The 23,936-nt window shown below is 39.2% G+C and overlaps 12 protein-coding genes across 12 annotated transcripts; 6 read left to right on the top strand and 6 right to left on the bottom strand.

The window, feature by feature from the left end:
• Nucleotides 1-1,491: 1,491 nt before the first annotated feature.
• On the top strand, nt 1,492-2,430 carry JH06_4066 (50S ribosomal protein L7; the record flags this gene model as incomplete). The annotated part of the gene is made up of 6 exons (XM_014671993.1): nt 1,492-1,587; nt 1,620-1,685; nt 1,718-1,876; nt 1,907-2,287; nt 2,316-2,354; nt 2,413-2,430. The coding sequence occupies 6 exons, from the start codon at nt 1,492-1,494 to the stop codon at nt 2,428-2,430; spliced, it is 759 nt and encodes a 252-aa protein (XP_014527479.1).
• A 1,132-nt stretch (nt 2,431-3,562) lies between these two features.
• JH06_4065 (peptidyl-prolyl cis-trans isomerase) lies at nt 3,563-5,097 on the bottom strand (the record flags this gene model as incomplete). Its single annotated transcript, XM_014671992.1, has 6 exons — nt 3,563-3,667; nt 3,697-3,924; nt 3,955-4,083; nt 4,114-4,501; nt 4,533-4,845; nt 4,878-5,097. 6 exons carry the CDS (start codon nt 5,095-5,097, stop codon nt 3,563-3,565), a joined length of 1,383 nt encoding a protein of 460 aa, XP_014527478.1.
• Nucleotides 5,098-5,218: 121 nt separating this feature from the next.
• Nucleotides 5,219-6,405, top strand: JH06_4064 (hypothetical protein; the record flags this gene model as incomplete). The annotated part of the gene is made up of 6 exons (XM_014671991.1): nt 5,219-5,257; nt 5,285-5,365; nt 5,396-5,670; nt 5,701-5,887; nt 5,917-5,993; nt 6,024-6,405. The coding sequence occupies 6 exons, from the start codon at nt 5,219-5,221 to the stop codon at nt 6,403-6,405; spliced, it is 1,041 nt and encodes a 346-aa protein (XP_014527477.1).
• A 432-nt stretch (nt 6,406-6,837) lies between these two features.
• JH06_4063 (GTP-binding protein) lies at nt 6,838-7,641 on the top strand (the record flags this gene model as incomplete). Its single annotated transcript, XM_014671990.1, has 6 exons — nt 6,838-6,883; nt 6,923-7,062; nt 7,098-7,288; nt 7,323-7,422; nt 7,450-7,518; nt 7,549-7,641. 6 exons carry the CDS (start codon nt 6,838-6,840, stop codon nt 7,639-7,641), a joined length of 639 nt encoding a protein of 212 aa, XP_014527476.1.
• A 125-nt stretch (nt 7,642-7,766) lies between these two features.
• On the top strand, nt 7,767-10,131 carry JH06_4062 (hypothetical protein; the record flags this gene model as incomplete). Its single annotated transcript, XM_014671989.1, has 10 exons — nt 7,767-7,862; nt 7,895-7,989; nt 8,020-8,149; nt 8,179-8,376; nt 8,407-8,778; nt 8,809-8,870; nt 8,900-8,990; nt 9,022-9,138; nt 9,169-10,013; nt 10,044-10,131. The coding sequence occupies 10 exons, from the start codon at nt 7,767-7,769 to the stop codon at nt 10,129-10,131; spliced, it is 2,094 nt and encodes a 697-aa protein (XP_014527475.1).
• Nucleotides 10,132-10,198: 67 nt separating this feature from the next.
• Nucleotides 10,199-14,082, bottom strand: JH06_4061 (hypothetical protein; the record flags this gene model as incomplete). The annotated part of the gene is made up of 16 exons (XM_014671988.1): nt 10,199-10,462; nt 10,493-10,843; nt 10,874-10,936; nt 10,968-11,089; nt 11,120-11,452; nt 11,513-11,543; nt 11,573-11,794; nt 11,826-12,031; nt 12,062-12,284; nt 12,315-12,615; nt 12,645-12,776; nt 12,806-12,978; nt 13,008-13,259; nt 13,305-13,493; nt 13,524-13,617; nt 13,649-14,082. The coding sequence occupies 16 exons, from the start codon at nt 14,080-14,082 to the stop codon at nt 10,199-10,201; spliced, it is 3,390 nt and encodes a 1,129-aa protein (XP_014527474.1).
• Nucleotides 14,083-15,101: 1,019 nt separating this feature from the next.
• On the bottom strand, nt 15,102-17,242 carry JH06_4679 (acetyl carboxylase; the record flags this gene model as incomplete). Its single annotated transcript, XM_014671995.1, has 3 exons — nt 15,102-16,259; nt 16,392-17,111; nt 17,210-17,242. The coding sequence occupies 3 exons, from the start codon at nt 17,240-17,242 to the stop codon at nt 15,102-15,104; spliced, it is 1,911 nt and encodes a 636-aa protein (XP_014527481.1).
• A 197-nt stretch (nt 17,243-17,439) lies between these two features.
• Nucleotides 17,440-19,069, top strand: JH06_4680 (thymidylate synthase; the record flags this gene model as incomplete). Its single annotated transcript, XM_014671996.1, has 7 exons — nt 17,440-17,568; nt 17,598-17,719; nt 17,748-17,976; nt 18,007-18,108; nt 18,142-18,900; nt 18,931-18,990; nt 19,022-19,069. 7 exons carry the CDS (start codon nt 17,440-17,442, stop codon nt 19,067-19,069), a joined length of 1,449 nt encoding a protein of 482 aa, XP_014527482.1.
• A 24-nt stretch (nt 19,070-19,093) lies between these two features.
• JH06_4681 (cmgc cdk cdk7 protein kinase) lies at nt 19,094-19,569 on the bottom strand (the record flags this gene model as incomplete). The annotated part of the gene is made up of 4 exons (XM_014671997.1): nt 19,094-19,165; nt 19,195-19,347; nt 19,378-19,443; nt 19,474-19,569. The coding sequence occupies 4 exons, from the start codon at nt 19,567-19,569 to the stop codon at nt 19,094-19,096; spliced, it is 387 nt and encodes a 128-aa protein (XP_014527483.1).
• Nucleotides 19,570-20,335: 766 nt separating this feature from the next.
• JH06_4682 (RNA helicase) lies at nt 20,336-21,873 on the top strand (the record flags this gene model as incomplete). Its single annotated transcript, XM_014671998.1, has 4 exons — nt 20,336-20,542; nt 20,574-21,228; nt 21,259-21,580; nt 21,612-21,873. The coding sequence occupies 4 exons, from the start codon at nt 20,336-20,338 to the stop codon at nt 21,871-21,873; spliced, it is 1,446 nt and encodes a 481-aa protein (XP_014527484.1).
• Nucleotides 21,874-22,001: 128 nt separating this feature from the next.
• JH06_4683 (histidine protein methyltransferase 1-like protein) lies at nt 22,002-22,887 on the bottom strand (the record flags this gene model as incomplete). The annotated part of the gene is made up of 3 exons (XM_014671999.1): nt 22,002-22,638; nt 22,673-22,812; nt 22,843-22,887. The coding sequence occupies 3 exons, from the start codon at nt 22,885-22,887 to the stop codon at nt 22,002-22,004; spliced, it is 822 nt and encodes a 273-aa protein (XP_014527485.1).
• A 610-nt stretch (nt 22,888-23,497) lies between these two features.
• JH06_4684 (serine threonine protein phosphatase) lies at nt 23,498-23,815 on the bottom strand (the record flags this gene model as incomplete). The annotated part of the gene is made up of 3 exons (XM_014672000.1): nt 23,498-23,611; nt 23,642-23,692; nt 23,723-23,815. 3 exons carry the CDS (start codon nt 23,813-23,815, stop codon nt 23,498-23,500), a joined length of 258 nt encoding a protein of 85 aa, XP_014527486.1.
• Between the last annotated feature and the right edge of the window lie 121 nt (nt 23,816-23,936).

Raw genomic sequence — 23,936 nt, 5'->3', positions numbered from 1 at the left:
GGTCCAATAGCAATTGTCGACGAGTGATTGCCACATCAGATAATCGTTTAGTTGAGTTCTTGTAGATAGAAGATGAATCTGGAATTGATACTTCCATATTTCGTTCCACCAAAGAACATTCCTCCACGAATTTACGACCATAATTCTTTAATTGAGAACGAATCACTCCATCTGTTTCCAATTGACGTAACCGTGAAGCTAAGCGTTTAATAGGCCAACTGGTGATAACAGACAACTGAGTACGAGATATTCCTGGTTCTGAAGAATAACGTAGCAGATGAACCAGAAGTGTCATTAATGAGAATGGCTTCTTTATTGGAACAATCTCACGAGGAGTTGTTTGTGTTGGTTCATCATCAGAATCTGGATCTATCTCTTTCTGAAGCTTTGCCATAGCCTCATATCTATGAATCATTTGAATTCTTCTCTTTCTACTGATTACGATCAAACTTCACTTGATATTCATCTGCTTCTTTGTTGATGATGATTCCACACTCAGGACGAAGAACACGAAGAGATTCATAAACAGAATCCAGAGAATTCAAGGAAAGTTGAGAGGCAGCGAGAATTGTAGTCAAAGAGCTCACAGAAGACTGAGAGTGTTGGAAGAATTGAGCCACTAGTTGAACACATTCTTTCTGAAATGGAGAGGTAAGTGAATCAAGATAATAGGGACGATAACAAGGAAGATAGACCATTCGACCTGTTATTCCATATCCATCTTTATTCTTTCTTCAGATAACATATTCAACAAGAAATAGTACTTCATTGTGAGTTGACGTTCCTTCACTACCAAACCCAATAATACACAACGTTTGATCTTGAAATCAATCTATTTCCAATATATCTACATAGAGATGAACAGTCTTCAATTCAAGATTTGTTGCCTTTGAGAGTTTACTGACACTCTCACCTTCAAAACGAGAAGCAGCAATCATCTGATGATTATATAGTCTTTCTACACTGACTTCCAATAATTGTAGAAGAGGAGGAGGAAGTCTGGATAGATCAGACTCACTTAGACCCAAAGCAGAATAATGAGATCGTTTTGAACAGAAGAGAGTAATTCCATCTGTATTCACAGTTTCAATAGTAGGAGTCAACTAGATTTGAAACAAAACTCAAGACAAACAGCACTATCTTGAGGTACAATAAGGATATCAGGATTGTTCCGAACAGAATTCCAAATACAACGTTGTAGAAATGGTTTTTGTCGTCTAGAGAGTCAATTCACTCCAATTTCGATACTCATCTGATACTATAATCCAATTTAACACTTCTGACAAAGATTTTCCTTCAACACAATGAAGGGCAATCTCACGAAGAATGAAATCGATTTGATCCTATTATAATGAGACTTAATAATTTCAAAATGATACGAATGACATTCTCAAAATGAATTGTTAATGAGATTTGAACTCAAGTGATTATAAAGCTATATAATCAATAGTTGGAATAACTGAACATGTCTGAATATAAAGGTTTGTTTCCATGAATAGACATGTTCCAGAGTCTATTCGATTAAAAGAGAAACGAGATGCTACTTTACGAGCAAAAGAAGTAGCATTTGCACTTGAACATCAAGTTGTAAGTATTTCTTGTTGATATTAATAGAATAGAATCGAGATCGTGTAAGACGTGAATATGTGAAACGTGCAGAACAATATGTGAAAGAGTACAAAGAAGTATGTTTTGTTGATGAATTTAACGAATTTAGATTGAAGAAGAAGAGATAAGAAGAAAGCGACAAGCACATCGAGATAGTGAATTCTTGAGAGAGAAAGGAGAACGCTTGGTATTTGTGATTCGAATTCGAGGTGTGAATGAGGTTCCACCAAAACCAAGAAAGATTTTGGAGTTGTTTCGACTCCTTCAAGTTGTGTTAGTTATGTGTTATGAGAGGTAGATCAATACTGGAGTATTTCTTCGTGTGAATGGATCAACTCAGAAGATGTTAGAAGTGATATCTCCTTATGTAACATATGGATATCCGAGTGTCTCAACGATTCGTCATTTACTATATAAGCGTGGTTATGTTCGTGTGAACAAGCAACGTATTCCTCTATCATCTAACGAGATTGTGAGTGATTCATTGAAACAGTATAATCTATTATGTATTGAGGATCTGGTTCATGAACTATATACAGTTGGAGATCATTTCAAGGAGGTGAATTTGTTTCTCTGGCCATTCAAATTGAATCCTCCAAGTGGTGGTTTTCGAAATGTGAAGACTCATTTCAATGAAGGAGGAGATTTAGGGAATCGAGAGTGTTGTATAAACAATTTAGTTAGTAAAATGATTTAGTGTACAATAGAATGTTTGTTATATTGTTCCTGGAATGAAGAGTTTGATTGTATTGTCTGAAAGTTTCACATGACGTCGAATTGTGATAGATCTGAATTGATTATTAGTTACAGTTCGATGAATGACCAACTAGAGAATACAAAGAAGCCAAGACTTACACTTCCATGAACTGTGATTGAGTTTCCTGTTGAAAGAGGCATCAAAAGGAATTGAAGATCACTCATATGAACTAATTGATGATACTACATATTATTGGATTAGAGAGACTGTACAAGTTCAGTTTCATGATCAAGACCACAAGGATGAGAAATCATTAAAGTGAATTGCTTTGAATTCATATACTCTTTTCAAATCATACTTGGAAATGATCTTCAATATAGTGACGGAGTTCTCTTACTCTTGTTATAATTGAAGTATCTGAATCACCCAAAAGATGAATATCATCAATCAAGAAGAAAATCGATGAAGAAGTGTCTTGACTAGTTTCTTGAACTGCTGTCATGAAGGAAGAGAAAGCTTCTGACAATGTGCAATGTCTACAAGGAGTTGTGGGAGATAAAGAAGAGGAAGGAAAGGGCTTTGTACTTCCTTGAACTGAATCAAGTATTTCTGTATTATTCAAATATTCTTCTTCCACTTTATCAACACAGAGTAAGAGAATTGATTCCTCAATAGTCAAGCCCTACTCACTCAACAAATCTTTCAATATTCACATTTCGTTTACAAATAGCTGTTAAGTCCTCATAGGATGAAGTTAATGAAAGTACAACAGCTCTCGAGTCTATGACTTGATTTGACTTATCCTTTCTTACGACTACGAATGGCTAGTTGTAGGAAGTGTTGAAAGAGAACAGATGAATTGAGTCCGATTGATGAAGCAGAGTAGATGAATTCATTCTGAGTGGGATTTTCAATATTCCAATTGAATTCAGGAGAGATATGTAATAAATCATCCATTGTCTGAATTGTTAATGAGAATTGGATAATAGAAATAAAAAGTCCGAGCTGCAGGAATCGAACCAGCGACCCTTAGATTGCTGCGGAGCAGCCACTACAGTCTAACGCTCTACCAACTGAGCTAAGCTCGGTCTATTTAAACTTTCAATCTTTGTCTATATCAACAAACACTTTTCATCTATTATGTCTTGTAGATGAATGATGATTTTGAGATGGTCTATCCCTTTGAGATGATCTATCACTCCGAGAGGACTGAAGTTTCCTCAATTCCATCCTTTCTCGCAAGACCTCTCTTCCTGCCTATTCATCAACAATATTATCTAAATCAACTGGATTTGATTGAAGAGGATCCTCTGTTACATACAAGTCTACACTTGGCTCAAATGAACCATCTCGAAGAGAATCCTATTATTCATAACATATCTCAATATTACTTCAAAGTGTTTCACAAATTTCAATTGATTTGTCATCCACTCTGTTGACTCATTCTCAGCATTCTCATCATCGTCATCATCAACCAAATCTGTCCGAGTAGTAGCTAATAGATCATTCTGTGTAATCACCTTCTTCTCTTCATCCTGATTCTCTTTCTCCTCTTTGCTCTCCTTTTCTTTCCAAGCACATTTCAATTTGGATTTGAAAGCAGCAAGAGCAGCAAGTGTCTATAACTTATTCATCTCTCGAATACATACATCTTGAGTCCGTTCAGCAGCAACTTCATTTCGACGACGCTTCCTTTGACGCTTGTATTCACTTGCAGAAAGTACTGTTTCTTCTGGCTTCTCGATTGGAATTGCTGGTGTCTTCAACTCTTTCTCCAACTATTCATCAATATTCATATCCAATTCAACTTCTTTCGATTTCTTCTTCATCTCACGAATCTTCTCCTTCACCTTCTCTTTCATTGAATCATCCACATTCTCTTCTTCTTCTTCTTTCACTGGATTATCCACAGGCATATCAGCATTCTCCATCTTTGCCATAATCTTCTCTTTCATCTTCTTCACCCATGCACTCTCTTTCTCTTTCCTCATTTTCTCCTTCTCATCAACCACTACTGGTTTCAAATCTTCCTTCTTCGCAACACCCTGTGATTCCTGAAAACTCACAATACGTGAAGAGAGTCCTTCTTCCTCATCTTCCTCATCCCCAAATGACAACAATTTACTATTCTTCACTTGTTTCACTTGACGACGATTATCCTCCTTCTTCTCTGCTTTCTCTTCATGTTTGAACTCACTTCAACTCATAGACTCATATAAACACATACCGTGGAATGATATCATCAAAAGGATTTACAATTACAGAAATAGATTTGATCACTGGAGGATACAAAGGATGATCCTCCTTGTCTGTCTCCAATTCACCCATTTTCAGTACATTGAACAAGGTATTACCAACAACCTTTCCGAATATAGTATGCTTTCCTGTTAACCAGTCTGCTGCATCTAGAGTAATGAAGAATTGACTATGATTTGTATCGGGTTTATTTTCATTTGCCATCGCAACAATACCACGATGACTAAATCGTAAACGAGGACTGAGTTCATCTTTAAAGGCTTTATCCCAAATCGATTCACCACCTATTCAATTAACAATTACAATCATTTTAAACCTCGTCCTGTACCAGTTGGATCTCCTCCTTGAATCAACAACTTCTTAAGTACACGATGAAATATAGTATTATCATAATAATGTTCCAAACATAATTGAATGAAGTTTCGACAAGCTAAAGGCGCTTGTTCACTCCACAACTCAATATCTACATCTCCTGCAGTTGTGTGTAGTACTACCTTCCCATTTGTATTCGGTTCTACGTTATATACATACGCCATAATACACAATGTCGATGAAATCGAGACAAACCGGAATGCCGGTTTCATTGAAATCTCATTATCTTTGTTTCTATTCTAGCTTCTTTATTGATTTCTATTATAATCGATTTGTACATTGTGTATGAGTGAAACAAAAAGAGTAGATGTGTCAATCATTGTTGTTGTTCAGTTTTGAGTTAATTATAAGATTCCTGTACATAATTGCGAATCATTTTTGGATGAATGTTTCGAAGGAATTGATAAACAAACATATGAAGGGACTCTGGAAGTCTTTGAAGTGTTTGATAATGATTTGTAGCTCTCAATCTACAATGACCGAAGTACAGACAAATCGAAAGATGTGATTGATCGTTGGATTCAATATTTCGGAAAGAAAGGAGTTGAGACTGTGTATTCGGAGAATAAAGGAACAATTGGTGGTTGTGGATTTGCAAAGAATCGTTGTGTGGAACAGTCTCATGGTCGTTTTCTTTGTTTCCAAGATGCAGATGATGTGATGTATCCAGATCGAATCAAGAAACAAGTAGAAGTTCTTCTTAATCATCCAAAGGCATTAGTGGGCACTCATTTTGAGTAAGAATAAAGTGAAACTATGATGACTAGACGGAAACCAGCTAATAGTATGCGTCATTATAGTGAATGGATGAATAATCTGGTGGATGAAGATTTGGTGAAATATCAATATCGTGAAGTTCTTGTGATCCAACCTAGTTGGATGATGACAAGAGAGACATTTGATCGAGTAGGAGGATATGTTGAAGAAGGTGAAGATAATAAGCCTTATCCTGAGGTATGATCAAATGAGTGGAATAAGAAGAGGATTTGGATTTCTATCATCGTCATTTAGATTGTGAAGGAGAATTGCGTATTGTTCCTGAAGTATTAGTAATGTATCGGTATAAATGAATGAGAATGATGACTTGTAGAATGCATGAGGTGAATACATGTGCAAAGATCCCTCGAAGAACAATTCTCCGAGTGAAACTTCGAGCATTAGAACGTCGAATTCTAGATCATTTAGAAAGTTTTAGTATTTGGGGAGCTGGAAGAGATGGTCGAAATTTTGTGAATGAGTTGTCCGAAGCAAATCGAAAGAAGGTGGTTGTGTTTGGTGATGTGGATGTGAATAAGATTGGAACTCATTATGAAAATCCTCTAACTGGAGTAGATATTCCAATTGTTCATTATTCGGAACTGAAACCTCCTGTAGTATGTTGTGTTGCCTTAGGAAGAACAGCAGGAGTATTTGAAGATAATGTGAAATCAATGTGTTGGGAATGTGGAAAAGACTATTGGTATTTCAACTAATAATATAATGAATTCTTGTTGTAGAGAATAGTAATTGAAAAGAAAAGAAGGGCCTACACGGGAATCGAACCCGTGACCTCTCGCACCCTAAGCGAGAATCATACCACTAGACCAGCAGGCCACATTATTATCTTCAAATCTCATTCACTTCAATCTCATTTCATATCTCTTTTTTCGTTCTTATCATTATTCACATTCAATCTATATCACATAATCACAACTACATTTTCATATTCATTCCATAACAAAAGGAACACTATCCATCTCTCCAGACTTGGTCAATAATACCGCGGTTCTAATTCCAATTCGATTTCTCTCTAAACATCTTTGAAAGAGGTAGGAATATTGTCTTGTTGAATAAAGAAGCTTTGATTACATTAATATCAAATGAAATGAGAACTAACAATAAGTGTAGACTCGACTTGTGTCAATATGTCTTATTCTTATCTTTTCAAGTATATTATCATCGGAGATACAGGTATGCAGAAAATGGATTTGATAGGATTAATACTCATAGGTGTTGGGAAATCTTGTCTACTCCTTCAGTTCACAGACAAACGATTCCAGCCCGTACATGATCTGACAATTGGAGTAGAGTTTGGCGCTAGAATGATCAACATTGGCGAGAAACAAGTGAAACTTCAGATTTGGGATACAGTACATTTTGAATAGATGTGAACTGATTGTTGTAGGCTGGTCAAGAATCTTTCCGTTCGATTACTCGTTCGTATTACCGAGGAGCTGCTGGAGCTCTTCTTGTGTATGATATCACACGTCGTGAGACTTTCACACAATTGACAAAGTGGTTGACAGAAGCTCGTGAGAATGGATCTTCGAATATGGTAATTATGTTGATTGGTAACAAATCGGATCTGAATCATCGGTAAGTGAAATTATTAATGAATTGATAGATTTAGTCGTACCGTGTCTACGGAGGAAGGAGCAAAGTTTGCTGAGGAGAATGGTTTGATTTTCTTGGAGACTTCTGCTAAGACTGCAGCAAATGTTGAAGAAGTGGTGACATAGGAGTGAAGTGAGTTATAGGCGTTCGTGAAAACAGCAGAACAGATTTATCATAATATTGAGACTGGTGTGATTGATGTGAGTAATGAAGTAGGAGAAAGAGTTTAGACTGAGAATTAGTCGAATGGAGTGAAAGTGGGTCAGAACGACGCTGTAAAGGGACTTCAAGCTCCAAGTGGTAATGCTGGACAAGCACAGGGTGGTTGTTGTTGAGCATTGTGTGAATTGTGGTATAATGGTTTGTTTGTTATCAAAGGATATAGGAATTGATTTAAAGTTGAATAAATAAGAAAGAGAGTGATTTGAAGATCATTCTTGTTGTTTCAACAGACTAGGGAATGACAAGCTCATATAATTCCAATTGGAATTCTAAGTTATATTCTCCTCTTGATTCAAGGAAATACTCAACTCTGGGAACTCTTCCTAGTCAACAAGTATAGAATATGAGAAAGAATGAAATGGTTAGACAAATGAATTGGATGTATTGAAAAGGGAAAATGAACACCTTCATCAAGAACTGAAAGAAGTACAAGGATTAGTAGATCGGATGAATTCTAAAAAGTGATTGAAAAGGATATGAGTGAATTCTAGTTACTTCAATTCGAATTTGCTTCAAGAGACTCTAAATCAGAAAGATACAATTGCCTCATTGAATATAGAATTGGACCGAAAGAATGATCAAATCCGAAGTTTGGAATTATCCAACAGAGAGAAGGAAGTCGTGTTAGAGAGATTTGTATTGATGTTTAGATTGAGATCTCAAATCTCAGACGTTCACAATCAACAAATTCATATGGAACAACAAGTGTTTCTTCCCTGGAGTTAACAACACTACGTGCTCGAATTCAATCTCTTGAATCTCAATTACAAGAAAAGGATAATCAGATTGCTACACTTCAGAAGCAGAATCCCGTCTCCTCTCCTTTATATTCGACTTCTTCCTCTTATGTAATGTTTTATTTGTTTATAGATGTTTAGAAATACGACATAACTCGCTTGAATGAGATTTTGGACAAATGCAAGATTCTTGGGAATCGTATGTTAGACTCAATTTGTCGTTGGATTCCATCATGGCAAGGAGCATTATCGACAGTAAATGAGATTCGAGAGGATGTAGTGTGTTCCCTTGAGAATGTGGAAACAATTTTGAATGAATTGTTGGAGAAACAGAATGGAACTCCAGAAGCAGGTCATATTTCAGATACTCTTCAACAATCCATTCGAGAAGTGTATCGTCTTGTGATAGGGATGTCTGGATATCAGTCTACAGAGGAACAATTGAAGAGTGTATCAACATCTCTTCAAATGATGCTTCAACAGATTCATGTTCAGAGTATTCAAGAAGTGTCTGTAAGTAGAAGGAATGTGAATGAAGTGTAGAGAGAAGTGAGTCGACTTCAAGATCAGTTGACAACAACACAACGAGAATTGGATCGATACAAGTAGGATTAAAAAGATGAATGAAGTGAAGAGCATTAGGACCTCTAGAATATCGTTATAATGGATCAGGAGTGATTGATCAGACATTTGCAGACTTTATCATTGATTATGTTCAAAGTGTGGTAGGAAGAAAGGAAGAGGATGAATGTGAAGGATGGATGGGTTGATTTGCTGAATACTTCAATGAATCACGCGGCTATAGCTGCTGGATATCCGATTGCTCAAGAGACTGAACTCACTCGAATTGATGATCGAATATTGCGTAGTATGGTAAGTGAAAGATAGAGAATGGAAGTATAGGATGGTCAACGATTATTGGATTGTGCTCAGAAGAAGTCAGAGTTATTAGGGACTCGTTTACATGATACAACTCAGATGATGGATATTGTGATTGATGTACTTAGAAAAGAACAGACGATGAAAGCAGGTCCTCAGACTGTATCTGTTCCAATGACTGGTTCTCAAGGACCAATCTCTTCAACTCCTGGTTATATGTCCACATCAACTCCAATGGGTGGTTTAGCTGCTCGTGAGCGTGAGACAGAGTTACGTCAATTACTAAGTGATTGTGAAGCTCTAATCAGTACATATTCAACAGATCTGATGAATCGATCTGATCGATATGGACTTCGTTCCACTTCAGCAGATTCACTTCTAAGTCGATTACAGTTAATGCTTGGAACATCGTATCCATCTCAGTTCAACAATTCTGATGTTTTGTTGCTTCTTCAACGACTTCAGAAGAGTGAAAGTGATTTGTTCCAATTGAAAGAGAAACAGGATCTGTTATTGAGTGATATGATGTCATTGGAGAATCAAAGAGATGCTGCCCAAAGAAAACAGAGAGAAGGAGAACAACGTATATCTCGATTAGAGAGTGATGGACGTTTGAAAGAGCAAGAGTTAGATAACTTAAAGAGGAGTATAAAGATGAAAGAAGATGAAATTGATATGTGGAGACGAAGATATGAGGAAGTTCAGTCTAGTCGAGGAACTAGTATTCCTTTGCAGCATCCTTCATTTCTTCCTTCTTCACAACCTCCTCCATCTCTCCCTTCTTCACAACCTCTCCCTTCTTCCTATGCACTTGCTGAAGCACGATATGGTTTATCAGCATCAGGACTCACTCCATATACATCTTCTTTGTAAAGAATTGAGATTGATTTTAGAATTAGACAACCTCATTCTGAGACGGAAATCAATGGTATGATTCAAAGTGTGAAAGAGAAATGGATGCGATTATATAATGATATGCTCCATTAAACAATCCCTTTAGCAAATCTGTTTGTGTGAAAGATCTCTTGGTACGACCAACAAACACTTCACATTATTACAACACAATCAGATTCAAACCCTTCATCCATACTTCATTCTCAGGGTTATAGTACTCATATACACGACAAGCAGAACCAAGATAGAATCCAGGAATTGAACCAACAAAACCAATAGGAATCTTCACTTCTTGATTCACTTCCATATGTGTCCAGTAGAGAATAAGATTCATTCCAATCACTTCAAAGAAGGAAATCTGATCTTGTTCTTGAAGTCGTTTCAAATGATCAAATTGAAGTGTTCCTCCTGCAGGAATTCCAATCTACGAATCAAGAGATCAATTAGAATCTACAATAGCTGTAACCATGCCTGTATCATGATGTTGATTCACTATTCGAAGAGTACGTTGAACAAACTCCCCTTCTTTGATCTCCAATGGTTTCTTCTCTATCCATTCGAAGATGAAATGACCATGACTCATTGGTTCCTTCACGACATATCGTAAATGAACAAAGGAATCAAATGACTGTAATTGAGTGGGATTCTGAGTAGATGCTATTAAACGAAGAATATGATCTCCAGGTCGTTCAAGAAGCGGATGTAAGGCTGGATACAACTGTGTTGTGATGATTGAACTTGCAGTGATACTTTCCAGAGAAAGCAATTCGGTATTTCCATCTATCACACGCAATGATACTCGAGACTACACTTCATTCTCTTCCTCTTCAATTACAGGAATCTTGCTATCACTTTGAAGCAGATGAAGATAATGAATCTTACTCTGTGTATTTCCATACTAATCATCATAACTCTCATTTCATTCTTACTTGAAGTACAGATTGGATGAAACATTGAGTCTTCCTTACTGTATTCCGATAAGTCTCATCCAGACTCAGAACACGACCAACAAGCGCTGATGTTTCAATAAGATTTCCCTTTCCAAATGATCCTATCTCTCAACTCTCTTCCTCACAACTACGCATGATTGTTTGAGATGCCTCAGGGAATGATCCATCCTCTTCTTGGCGAGTTCTCAGATGATTACAGAGATCCTGATACTCGCTAGAATGATTCAAAAGGAAGAGAGAATAGGCCGTGAATGCAGTGAGATATGTATCTGGAGTTGTTTCCTTCTTGAGAGTAGAGTAGAGATCTAGAACCATGGGTTCTACTAACACCTGAACATCCTTATCAAACAACAATGGATTTGAAGCTGAATATGCAAGTGAGAATGTGAGATAAGCAGTCAATAATTGAGGATTGACTTGATCGTGATAGTCTGAGATTCGTGTCATATTTACCTTTCCATCCTCTACAAATGATGAATCAAAAGAATTCATACGAATCCAACTAATCAACCAGACTTTTGTACGTTGAATGAGTTGACGAACGGTTGTCTCTTCCTAGAATGATAATCTCTGAACAAACCTACAGAGTGTTGAGAAGAATGATATACAGTAAGAATGTCGGTGAACTCTTGAAGACCATAGCTACTCAGAACTAGACTCGCAGGAACATGACCAAAGAGAGAGAAACCTCCAGAAGGAATTTCGAAACTAAAGAGACGTTTCACTCCACTCTCGATGTGTTTGAGAATCTCTGTTCGACGACGTGTTTCTGCTAGCATTAGAAGTGGATACAAGGTGGATGAAGTCTATAGATGAGGATGAGATCCTCTATCGAACTTGTTCAAAACAACCGTGAGGTTCATGAATCAAAGAATCATACATTGAACCCAATGTCTTCTCTAGTGGATTTAGCAGATTCAATTCAAGAGACATGCTACCTTGGACCTCTTCTACAGGGATTGTAAGATAAGCTAATCCCTCAAATTCGGACTCTGTTTTGTTTGTCATCACAATTGCAATCGTCTGTGATACAGGAAAATGCACTAGAAGTCAAAGAAGAGAGAAAATCTCACCACTCACAACAGATACTTTCCGTTCAATCAAATCTTCCACTTCTGACTTGGTTGTATCCTTCACATGAATGGTGAGGGAAGTCTGTTGTGATTTCAAATGACTCACATCTATCTCTGCTTCAGACAAGACTGGACGGAACCAACGACGATATAGTTGTTTAGGAGACTTTCGATTTGAAGTACTAGAATCAAATGAAGTGACTAATGAGTAATTATAACTCCCCTATATATCAGAATTCTCTCATGATCCTACTTTCATCACTAAGGAGGTCTGAGTTCCACTGTGTGGCATCACTATTACATCCTTTGAATCCACCACTTGCAATTGGGATCCTTTCTTTGTGACATTCACAGTAACATGAATGCTAGTATCACCATCGTATACCACAGATAATGGAAGATGCATCTCATCTTGTTCACCCAGATAGATCACTTCACTTCCTTTGACTTCACAGTGAAGTATCAATCGACTCTGAAGTTTCACAACACTTTCTTCAATCAATCCATCATTTGTTATGACATTCACATACACCAGATATGTCGTAGCAACCAATCTATATTCAATTCAACATATGTCATCAACGGGAGCTTCATAGTGACAGGATAAACAAATCCAGTCTCATTGAATAGTTCTGCTGGTTTCCAGAGAATGGTATCAGCATGAATTCGACGAGGTTTCTTCTCAGGAACAAGAGGTAACAATTCAGAAGCATATCTGGGAATGATTTATTCCTCCATACATACTGTCTTTTGATTTCAGATTCAGGAGCAGTAACTGTATCAACAGAAACACTTTCAGGAATTGCCTCTTCCTCTACTTCAACAGTATCAACTCTATTGACTGAGTCTCTGGCCATGGCAAAGTGTGATACAGAAGACAACATTGGAGACTTAGCCATTGCATTCAATGGTAAATTCTTACATCATAATCATCCATAGAACCTACTCTCAATATCGGATACATTCTGGAATGACAATACTTTCCGAGAGCTTTGGATTGATCGTCATTGGATTCTGCCGTAGCAATGAAACGTCTCCAGCCTTGAACACCCATCAAGAGATCAAGTTCCTTTGAGTTTCTTTCATGAAGAAAGCGTCGAACAACAGTAGTAACTCCACGGATCTCGTCATTTAATAGATATCGATCGATGAATTGATTCTCAAAGTCAGAAATGTCTCTAATACCACTTTGATCCACTACCATTACCATACTCACTACACTTCATTCCATTTCCACTCACTTACATCCATTATGTACATTCTCTATTTGAATTGTCACTTCCTCTCCAGCATCAACCACTTCCTTTGCTACTCCTTGATGTTGTGTGATGATTCGCAAAGAGTGTTCTTTCTTTGGCAAAATGAATACTAATCGTTCTGCTTTCTCGATCCACTTCTCACCATCTTGTTCTTTTGCAGTAATTCGGTGAACCTATTCCTAATACCTTGATTCTTGTCTTACTCCGACACCTGCTTTCACATCAAGATGAATACGTTGGGTAACATCAACAGAGACAGGAATTGTCACCACATCAATCTGACTCTCCATTCTCCATCTACACAATCAGAAATCCTATCATTCAGGACAAGGAAATTTCCACTGTTGTCACTTTCTTTGATGCCACATTGACGATAATTTGACCCTCTTTAGTCAATCCAGAATAACTCATGAATAAGGAATCCACACATGTGAAGTTGAAAGGAAAGACAGATTGAGTAAGAGTGGTTGGTTTGATGACTCTTAATTGATAACCCACATTCTGTTCTGCTTGAAGACCTTCAATTCTTCCACGACCATCCATACCCATATCCACTCCAGCTACTCTCTTTCCTTCTCTGGTCTCCACGACTCCTTCAATATTCACTGTATTCCCCTTCTCGTCTTGAATCTGGAAATACACTTGATTTGTAACACCACAAATCAAATCACCACTCTCAGGGAAGAAATGAACAAGAAGAGAAGAAGGAGTGGATACAGGAACAGGCTTCGTCACAGTTTCAATAGCTCCGTTCACATTCATTGAGACTGAAAATACAGTGTTGATAGAATTAGAAGTTGATGGAACAGTGAATTGTATGATATGAGAATTGTTACTATTTAGTGATCCCATGTCCTATTAGTGATCCAACAGAGACTCTGTTACGGTAAGATTTGCAATGGAATCAACAGTAACACCTGCTGTTAGCGAGTAGTGACTGAGAATACTCCCATCCAGAAGAGACACGTGAGTGGTTGCTATTACAGTATCACCAGGTAGATAGGAGCCCTTATCAAATACAGTCTATCTAATAGACTAGAAGAGTATCTTACTTCAATGTGAATCCGGTTCTCTTTGTATCGATTCACCATCACTTGAGTGGACTGAACGAGAGAATAAGCAGGAAATCGTATCTCCAAAGAATAGATTCCTTCAATACTGGTACGATATTCTCCGATAAACACGCCATTCTGAAGCATACACCTTAGAAACGAGTGTCTTCCATCTGGATGAATAACGGAGAACATAGGACGAAATGAGGAATCTTTAATGATGGAATTGTTGAAAACATTCAAAAGAACTCCACGGAAATGCCTAGTAATCACCAATTTTCATAGTAAGAACCATGTTTCTTCAGGTCGATATACTTGTTTGTCAGTTGTAAGTACAAAACGAACATTATGGAAACATAATTCAGGTTCTTCCAGAGGATAGAAAGTACGTATCTTCATAGATCTCGTTCTATCCATATGAACAACCTTGGAATCGACAGGAATCGCTTCTTCGCTGAAACTAGGCTTTGGATTCTGAGACCGAATAATAGTAGAACAGATACTATACACTATTACAATAGAAAAACAAGCAATAACACAGAAGAATCGCATTAGACTACGGATGACTTCCTAAAATGCATATTCACTTCTTAGGGATCATTTTAAATATATTACTTCTCCGCTAGGAAAAAGAAAATGAAGTTAATCTCTAACAAACAAGAAGGTATCAGTTGCGCATAACTCTCTTTGTTACGATAAAACAAGCAATGGATCAGATATCACTGTAACTTAGGCAGTGGTATCAAAGTCCATGATAACATCATCAAGAGCCAGATTCTGTCCAGGCTTGAAGTACACCTTCTTCACTACACAAGCCTTCTGAGCATACAACTCGTTCTGCATCTTCATGGCTTCCACCACAGCCAGAGCCTGTCCAGCTTCTACTCGATCTCCTTCCTTCACATTCACCTTCACCAGAGCTCCAGCCATAGGAGAGGCAAGGAACTTGCTTGTATCAGGGACTACCTTAGGGATCATGTACTTGCTCAGTTCCTCAGCACGAGCACTACGCAGCAATACCTCGAAGTTTCCTCCACAATATTGCATGTTGTATCCTTCAGTCGTTGGCTCGAAGTATTGGACCTTCACATCCTCGCCATTCACTCTTGCTCCCATGATCGTATTCTCACACTCAAATGCAGGATTCTCCACCTTCACCTTCTTTCCATCGATTGTCAGCATCATTGTTTCTCCCTCATACTCCACATGAACAGGATACTTCTTATCACCCACAGTTGCTACCAGATCCTTCTCGAAGCTTGGCTCATAGCTCTCCAGCATCTGATCATTCGTTGCTTCTGTAGCCAGACGCTCCTGATGAACAGCCACAGTTGCTGCTACCAATTGTTCAGCCTCCTCCTGTGTCAATTCAGAACCAGTCCATCCATCAGGATACTCTTCCTTAATGAAGTTCGTTGTGATCTTTCCAGAGGCGAATCGCTTTGAACGAATCACAGACTGAAGGAAGGCACTATTGTGGTTCAAACCACGAATGATGTAGGTGTTCAGAGCAGCATCCATTCGCTTGATAGCAGTAGCACGATCATCACCCCATGTTACCAATTTGCAGATCATAGGATCATAGTACATACTGATCTGTGATCCATCCAGAATACCTGAATCACAACGTACTCCTTCACCACTGGGCTCAATGTACTTCGTCAACAAACCGAGAGAAGGAAGGAAGTTACGACGAGGATCCTCAGCATACACACGAGTTTCAATAGCATGAGCATAACGCTTCAGAGGCCAGTTGATCAGACGATCAGGGAGTTTCTTACCAGCAGCAATCCAGAACATATGTTCCACCAAATCCTCTCGAGTTACCATTTCTGTGATGGGATGCTCCACTTGAAGACGTGTGTTCATCTCCAGGAAATAGAAGTGCTTATGCTTATCACACAAGAACTCCACAGTACCAGCAGAACAATAATTCACAGCCTTAGCCATCATACAAGCCTGTTTACCCATTGCAGTACGTGTCTCCTCATCCAACAGAACGGAAGGAGANTCTTCCACCACCTTCTGATTACGACGCTGGATCGAACATTCACGTTCAGGGAATGCACAGTAGTTGCCATACTTATCTCCCAGTACCTGAATCTCGATGTGACGAGGTTCTTCAATGTACTTCTCAATGAACATACGATCATCACCAAAGGCAGACTTAGCCTCTTGCTTTGACAGATGATAACCAGCAAGAGCTTCCTTGTCATTCCATGCAATACGCATTCCCTTACCACCACCTCCAGCAGAAGCCTTGATCATTACAGGATAACCAATCTCATTTGAGATCTTCAACACTTCTTCATCCGTGTTAATCTCACCATTGTAACCAGGAATCGTATTCACCTTCGCAGCAACAGCCAGCTTCTTTGAACCGATCTTATCTCCCATAGCTTCAATAGCATACTTTCCAGGACCACACCAAACAATTCCTTCCTTCTCCAGAGTCTCAGCAAAATGCCAATTCTCTGATAAGAAACCATAACCAGGATGAACAGCATCAGCTCCAGTCTTACGACAAGCTTCCACAATCTTATCTGCACACAGATAGGATTGAGAAGAAGGAGAAGGACCGATATATACAGCCTCATCAGCCATCTTTACATGCTTCGCATTACGATCAGCATCTGAATACACTGCCACTGTCTTGATTCCCATACGCTTAGCTGTCTTGAACACACGACAAGCGATTTCTCCACGATTAGCAACCAGAATCTTCTTAAAGAAGTTCCGCTATTCATCACTCATTCCATTCATTCACTTACCCTCAGTACCAAAACTTCTCGCTATACGGGAAACCTAATCACTCACCTCCATTTCAAATCACATACACTGCGAATTCCAGCGAATGAACGTCCGAACATTGTCTACTCTCCGATTCTCTGATGGTTCAGAAATCATGGAAACCGAGAAGCTAATGGTATATAAATGGGAATGATAAGGTAGGTTTTTCTACCCCGCCTTTTCCTTTATTAGAATAGTGGAATTCCTGATATATAGTTTATTTTTGCCATCGTTGCCGCGTTGATGTCTATAAAGTAATCTACTAGAACTGGGAGATATGAGTGTTATCAAGTTTAGTATTGTGGCTGCCATGAACACGCTTCGTGGAATTGGAAAGCAGGGAGCTCTTCCGTGGAGATTAAGTGGAGATATGAAGTTCTTCAAGAATCTTACATCCGAAACACATGTAGGTACTGTGTAACTGGTTAATTGTAGGATTCCATGAAACAGAATGCTGTTATTATGGGAAGGAAAACATATCAATCGTTTCCCGAGCGTTTCCGACCTCTAATCAACCGAGTTAACATTATTGTATCAAAGGATCCGGAACTTCGACAGTAGGACAGGTGCATTACTGCAACATAGAAAACTACAACTTCCAGACCATGTTTACATTTGCAAATCGATCGATGAAGCATTGATTTATACTCAGGGGAATCCCAACATTGAGAGTGTGTTTGTCATTGGTGGAGGACAGATCTATTCTCAGGCCATTTCACTTCCGGAATGTCAAAAGCTTTATCTAACGATGATTGAGGATTCGACGGAATGCGATACGTTTTTCCCGGAGATTCCCTTGGAATTTACCAAGATTGTGCCTTTCTTTGATTTGATTCATATATAGAAAGAATCGGAGCCGATAGAAGAGAAGGGAACAGTCTACCGCTTTACAGAGTATGATAGGGAGAATAAATCTTTTCTTCCTCCGTATCGAACAGATCTCCATGTAGTGTAGTGAGACTTCGGTTTGAGTGGTTAGGAGCACGAAGAAATGCAGTATCTCAATCTGATTCGTTACATTATGGACCATGGGGTTCTTCGTACGGATAGAACAAATACAGGAACACGGAGCGTGTTCGGAACGCAGATGCGTTATTCTCTGGCAAATGGAGTCATTCCTCTCCTAACAACTAAGAAGGTATTCTGGAGGGGTGTAGTAGAGGAACTGTTATGGTTTATCCATGGAAGTACTGATGGAAGAATTCTCAAGAATAAGAACATTCACATTTGGGATGGAAATGGAACGCGTGAGTTCCTGGACAAAGTCGGGTTGACAGAGAATGAAGAAGATGATTTGGGCCCGATCTATGGGTTCCAGTGGCGTCACTTCGGGGCTCCGTATCGAGGTCGAGATGAAGATTACACGAATCAGGGTGTAGACCAATTGCAAGAGGTTATTCATCTTATTCGCACAGACCCATACAATCGTCGTATCATTCTAAGTGCATGGAATCCTGGTGCTCTTAAGCAAATGGCATTACCACCATGTCATATGATGGCTCAATTCTATGTCCAGAATGGTTGTTTGTCATGCCAAATGATTCAGCGTTCGGCAGATATGGGACTGGGAGTTCCTTTTAACATTGCTTCTTATTCTCTTCTGACCATCCTTCTGGCTCATATTACGGGACTACAGCCAGGTGAGTTTGTACATGTGATCGGAGACACTCATGTGTACATCAACCATGAGGATGTGTTGCGAGAGCAATTGCAACGGCAACCCCGGGACTTCCCAACTGTAGAATTGGGGGGAAGAGCTGATATGTAGTTGCGCATTACAAAGAATTCAGAGAATATCGAGGACTATGTATATGAAGACTTCGTTTTAGTGGGACATATTGGAACGGAATGATGTGTAGGAGGGTTACAATCCGTATTCTGCATTGAAAATGAAACTAGCTGTATAAGAATGTTGTTTGAACAAAGCATGATCAACTCCAATAGGGAATATCTTTAAAGGGTGTCATAGGAGGATCATTTGTAAAGAAAGGATGGGACAATGCCTACGCTCAAAATCACTTGATATACTTACTTCTTGTGCTGTGATTCGTGTTTGCGGATTATAATCGAGCATTCGATACAATAGATCAAGAACATCATCAGGAACATTTGGAAAAACAGATTGTGGTCGTTTTGGTTCAAAGGTCTTATTAAACTCCACATAACCAGGAAGAGTTTCCACTTCCTAAGGATGAATCATCCATTCTTCTACTACAGGCCACTGCTTCTTGGTAGGAGTACCGAGTAAGAAAAACATGGCATACAATACCTCCTTGTCATTCTACCTGTCATTTCATCAATCGATTTCTACAGCTCCAAGGAACAATGGCGCTCGTAGCAACATAGATCCTAAGATGCAACCCACAGACCACATGTCCACTGAAGTAGTATACAGAGGAGACTCCATGAGAATTTCCGGAGCGCGGTAAAACCTAGAGTGAATGCACTCCTAAGGGCAGACAATGTACACACATTGGCAGTGTAATGATCACGAGGAGTACCTACATAGCGGGACAAACCAAAATCAGATAACCGTAGTCTCTTATCTAACCCAACCAAGTAGTTTTCCGGTTTGATATCCTAATCATGACAATGAACATGGGCTCCCACTCGATGAGCTATGTACCGTTTGTGAATATATTGAAGAGGAGAGAGAACATCAAAAAGGATCGCTTTAATGGTAGCAATCGACAGAGTTACGTCTGTATTGGAAATCAGTCCACATAAGTCCCCTCGACATCGTTCCATAACAATGTTCATTTTCCCTCTGTCAAAGAAGCAATCATACAGCTAGATGGTAATAATTCTTCAATCATACTTTAATAAAATTTGGATGATCTGCTATTCCTAATTCTGTGAAAAATTTGAGTTCACGAAGATTCTCCATTCCAACTCCATTTAACGATGAACCCACTAAGCCAGATTTGACGACTACTTCACGATTATGAATTTGGTCGAGCTAGAAGTGAAAGAACGACAGATTGACTACACAAAGATAGACCTCACCTCCTCCTCCTGTCCCAATCAACTTCTGTTTCTTGTACTGTTTCAGTTTACCTTTTGCGTTCTCTTCAGAATCCATCTCTGTAGAGAATGAAGAGTTGGGCATCCCCATTCGGGTGCCCAAGGAACCTAAAAGCCGAATAATAGTCTACACATTCAAAGAAGCAAGAATGGAGGAAGACGAGGCTGCGTTCACCATGTTTTCTAAGAAACCAAAGGTTTCGGTCGTTCCTACCTCGGAACCTCGCAAGTTGACAATGAAGCAGGTTACATTGAAACCAGAAAGTGAGAGATTCACATTTAGCGATTTAGGGCTCAATGAGTGGGTTGTCAAATGTGTCAATTCAATGGGCATTGTGAAGCCTACACCTGTCCAAGTCAGTTTTCGATTTCGTTATTAGGACGTAGAAAATGTGTATTCCAGAAGTTGTAAGTGGAAAGAATGTGATTGGTGTTTCTGAGACAGGAAGCGGTAAAACTGCAGTTTTTGCCCTTCCTATTTTGCAGAAATTGGCAGTAGATCCATATGGTATTTATGCTGTGATTCTTACTCCAACTCGCGAGTTAGCCATCCAGATCGATGAGCAGATGGAGGCATTCGGCTCTCCAATTCATGCACGTGTGTCTCTTGTTATTGGTGGACAAGACTTTATCCAGCAAGCAGAAGAATTGCGGAATCGTCCCCATGTGGTGATTGCGACACCAGGACGTTTTTTAGAGCATCTCAAGACTGCAGATCCTCCAGTGGTGAAGCGCTTGGGCTTCCTCGTTTTGGATGAGTGTGATCGTATGTTATCTGGGACTCTGGTGAAGGAGGTCAAGGAGATAACAGAGTTGATCCAGAGTCGCTGTGTCAATAAGCTTCAATATCTCTTCATGACTGCTACCTTTGATGATACTGTTCGTCGTAGCATCCAGGATCTAGCTTTATCTGTGGATTACGAGTATGTTCCTGAAGTAAGCAAGAGTGCGATTACGACTGTTGAGGGCCTGGAGGAGTATTATCTGCTGATTCCAGATCATATTAAGTTTGTTTACCTTGTATTTGTAATGATGCACAGCAGTAGGTGTTGACAGGGAATCTAACTTGTAGTGAAACATGAAGATGAAGAGGATGAGAAACAGATTATGAGTAAGGAGTCGGCGATCGTATTCTGTAACACATGTCGTTCTGCTCAGTTACTTTCTGAGTTGTTACGTGTTTTCAAGGTTGATAATGTCTGTCTTCACTCGTTATTGGATCAACGTCGACGTAGTGCTGCGATTGGCAAGTTCCGTAACAATCAAAGTCCAGTTCTCATCTGTACTGATGTTGCCTCTCGAGGTCTGGATATCCCTCAAGTGGATCTGGTGGTGAATTTTGATCTTCCAAAAGAACCCTATGATTATATCCATCGTGTGGGTCGAACTGCTCGGTAGTCAAAGCATTCCTCCTTTTATTTGTAGTGCTGGACGAACAGGTACTGCTGTATCCTTCCTAACAAAGACTTCGATTCCCAAGTTGCATGCAATTGAAGATCTGACTGGAAAGAAGTTGAAGATGTTGGAAGGAATTGAAGAGAAAGACGTATTGTTGATCATGAGTAAAGTGGGCAAGTCGATGCGTGTTGCCAATGAATTCTTATTGAAGAATGGATTTGAAGAGAAGGAAGCAAAGAGGAAGGCTCGAAAACGAGATAGAAGTCCTTTAGTGTGGATTGTTTGTTAGAGTACGAATATGGTGATATAGTAGTAATTAGATATAATAGGATTTCTTGTTTTCTCTCTGTACTGACATCATGTATATAGTTATCCTTAACATCCTCTATTCACAAACAATAAAAATGATACGATCTATCACTCTATGGAATCTACCTTCTTCAAACACAACACATCCCGCTTAACCGACTCTAATCCAACAGTCTTCACAATAGTCACTTCTAAAGGCAACTTCATTTCCTTAATAATATCCATCAATGCCTGTGTACCTCCTCCTAACCCAAAGTAATACTTCTGAGAAGCAATCCACACAACCGTTTTCTCAGTAATCAACTGGTTCACTAATGACACAAACGAACGAATAGTCTCTGGTGTATAGATTGTATCACTAGCAAGAATGTAGTCGATACACACGCCATCCAACTTTTCAGCCACATGACTCCAATCTCCACAAAGAAGAGTACAGCGTGATACTGCTTCTACTCCACAATTCACTACAATTGTTGGAAGAGTTGCTTTGGATAATGAATCCTCATTGAGATCCTGGAAGTAAACAGTGGCTCCCTTCCGAAGCATCATGCAACCTGGAAGACCATGACCACATCCCAGTTCCATAACCGTTGTGGAAGAGTCAACAGGAACATCCATTTCCTCAATAAATCGAACAAGATCAATACTTCCTTGCCAGATCCGATGACCACCTTCAAATTCACCCGGAATGATGTCGGTTGCATTACCAATTTGACCAGCATAATGTATAAAATTGAGGTTACCTCTATTCTTCTAATCCATATTCAATACATTCTTACACTCCTAAGGGGTTGCAAGGAAAATCCTCAAACAACGGAGCATCATCCGTTTTAACAATGAAGACAGGTTTTTTTTCGTTCTCCGTTTCAATTCGCTTCTTATCACTAACAACAGTTTCTGTTGTCTCTTCTCCCGTGTTCTAGGAATCACATGTATAATAGACTTCAACCTCGAAGAAATTGAATTTGAAGGTAGCCGTATTGCCCTTGAACATGATGGATGGACAGAAAAGAATGGAAAAGGAGATTGCAGACTGCCTTATCCGAGGAGATACACCCATTCTTCCACCAGAATCATTTGTCAGTGAAGACAAGACGAATCCATTGCTGGAAGATGAACCGATCGAAACAAAGGAGGAGAAACGGAAGCGAAAGAAAATGAAAAAGCAGCAATTCTTTCGCAGAATCCATTTGAAGAAACAACGGCAGATTCGCAATACGGTTCACCAGACACCTTCTGCCTTTCAAGTAGGTTGAACAGATTATGGGAATTGAGTATGATCTAACTGGAGTGTAGATATCGAGTTTGGATCCAGAGCCATTCTCGCGTTCTAACCATGAGATCCATGTATATGGTCTTTAAATTGAGTTATTGTGTAGGTTCAGAAATACAACGAAGAATTGAAAGAACATGGACTAGTTACTGATGGCATGACGGAAGAAGAACTCGAGTTTCTTGCAGAGGACCAACGAAAACGGATAACAGAACTGGAAAAGGAAAATGAGCAGTTGAGTCTGATGATCTACCGTATGAAAAAGCAGTTGCGTCATATAGCTAGCATGTAGTTTCTGTACACTATTTCACGTGTTTCAGCAAACACAGGATTATTCACATTCCATTTCGTTCAACGCATCAAAACTCAAACTACGGTCCGAATCACTATCCGAATCTTGCATATCTACCCGTGTTGCATCTGGGTGATTAATTGCAATGATATTCTACCCATTAGCCCGTTCACCCATTCTTACAGCTGTATCTACAAGAATGCAACCACAGAAGGCATCCTGACAACCATGATCCTAATCCTCACTATTCACATCCATTGGTACTTGAGATGTACTGAAAATGGTGATTACACGACCACCCTTGCTTATATTGATTCCCTTCTGGGTCGGTTCATGAGCCCGAACAATGTGAGACATTCCATTTGTATCCAAGAAGTTTTGAATGGCCTTATCACCATAGCAAATCGCTCCTGGACCACGTTCTCCTTCACCAAATCCTGTTTGATCGAGACGCTTCTCCTGTTCATGCTGGGCTGGA

Source organism: Blastocystis sp. subtype 4 (genome assembly GCF_000743755.1).
Source record: "Blastocystis sp. subtype 4 strain WR1 chromosome Unknown seqid_0120, whole genome shotgun sequence".
Lineage (NCBI taxonomy): Eukaryota > Bigyra > Opalinata > Blastocystidae > Blastocystis > Blastocystis sp. subtype 4.
The sequence above is the reverse complement of the archived record's forward strand: the minus strand, read 5'-3'. Positions and strand labels throughout refer to the sequence as shown.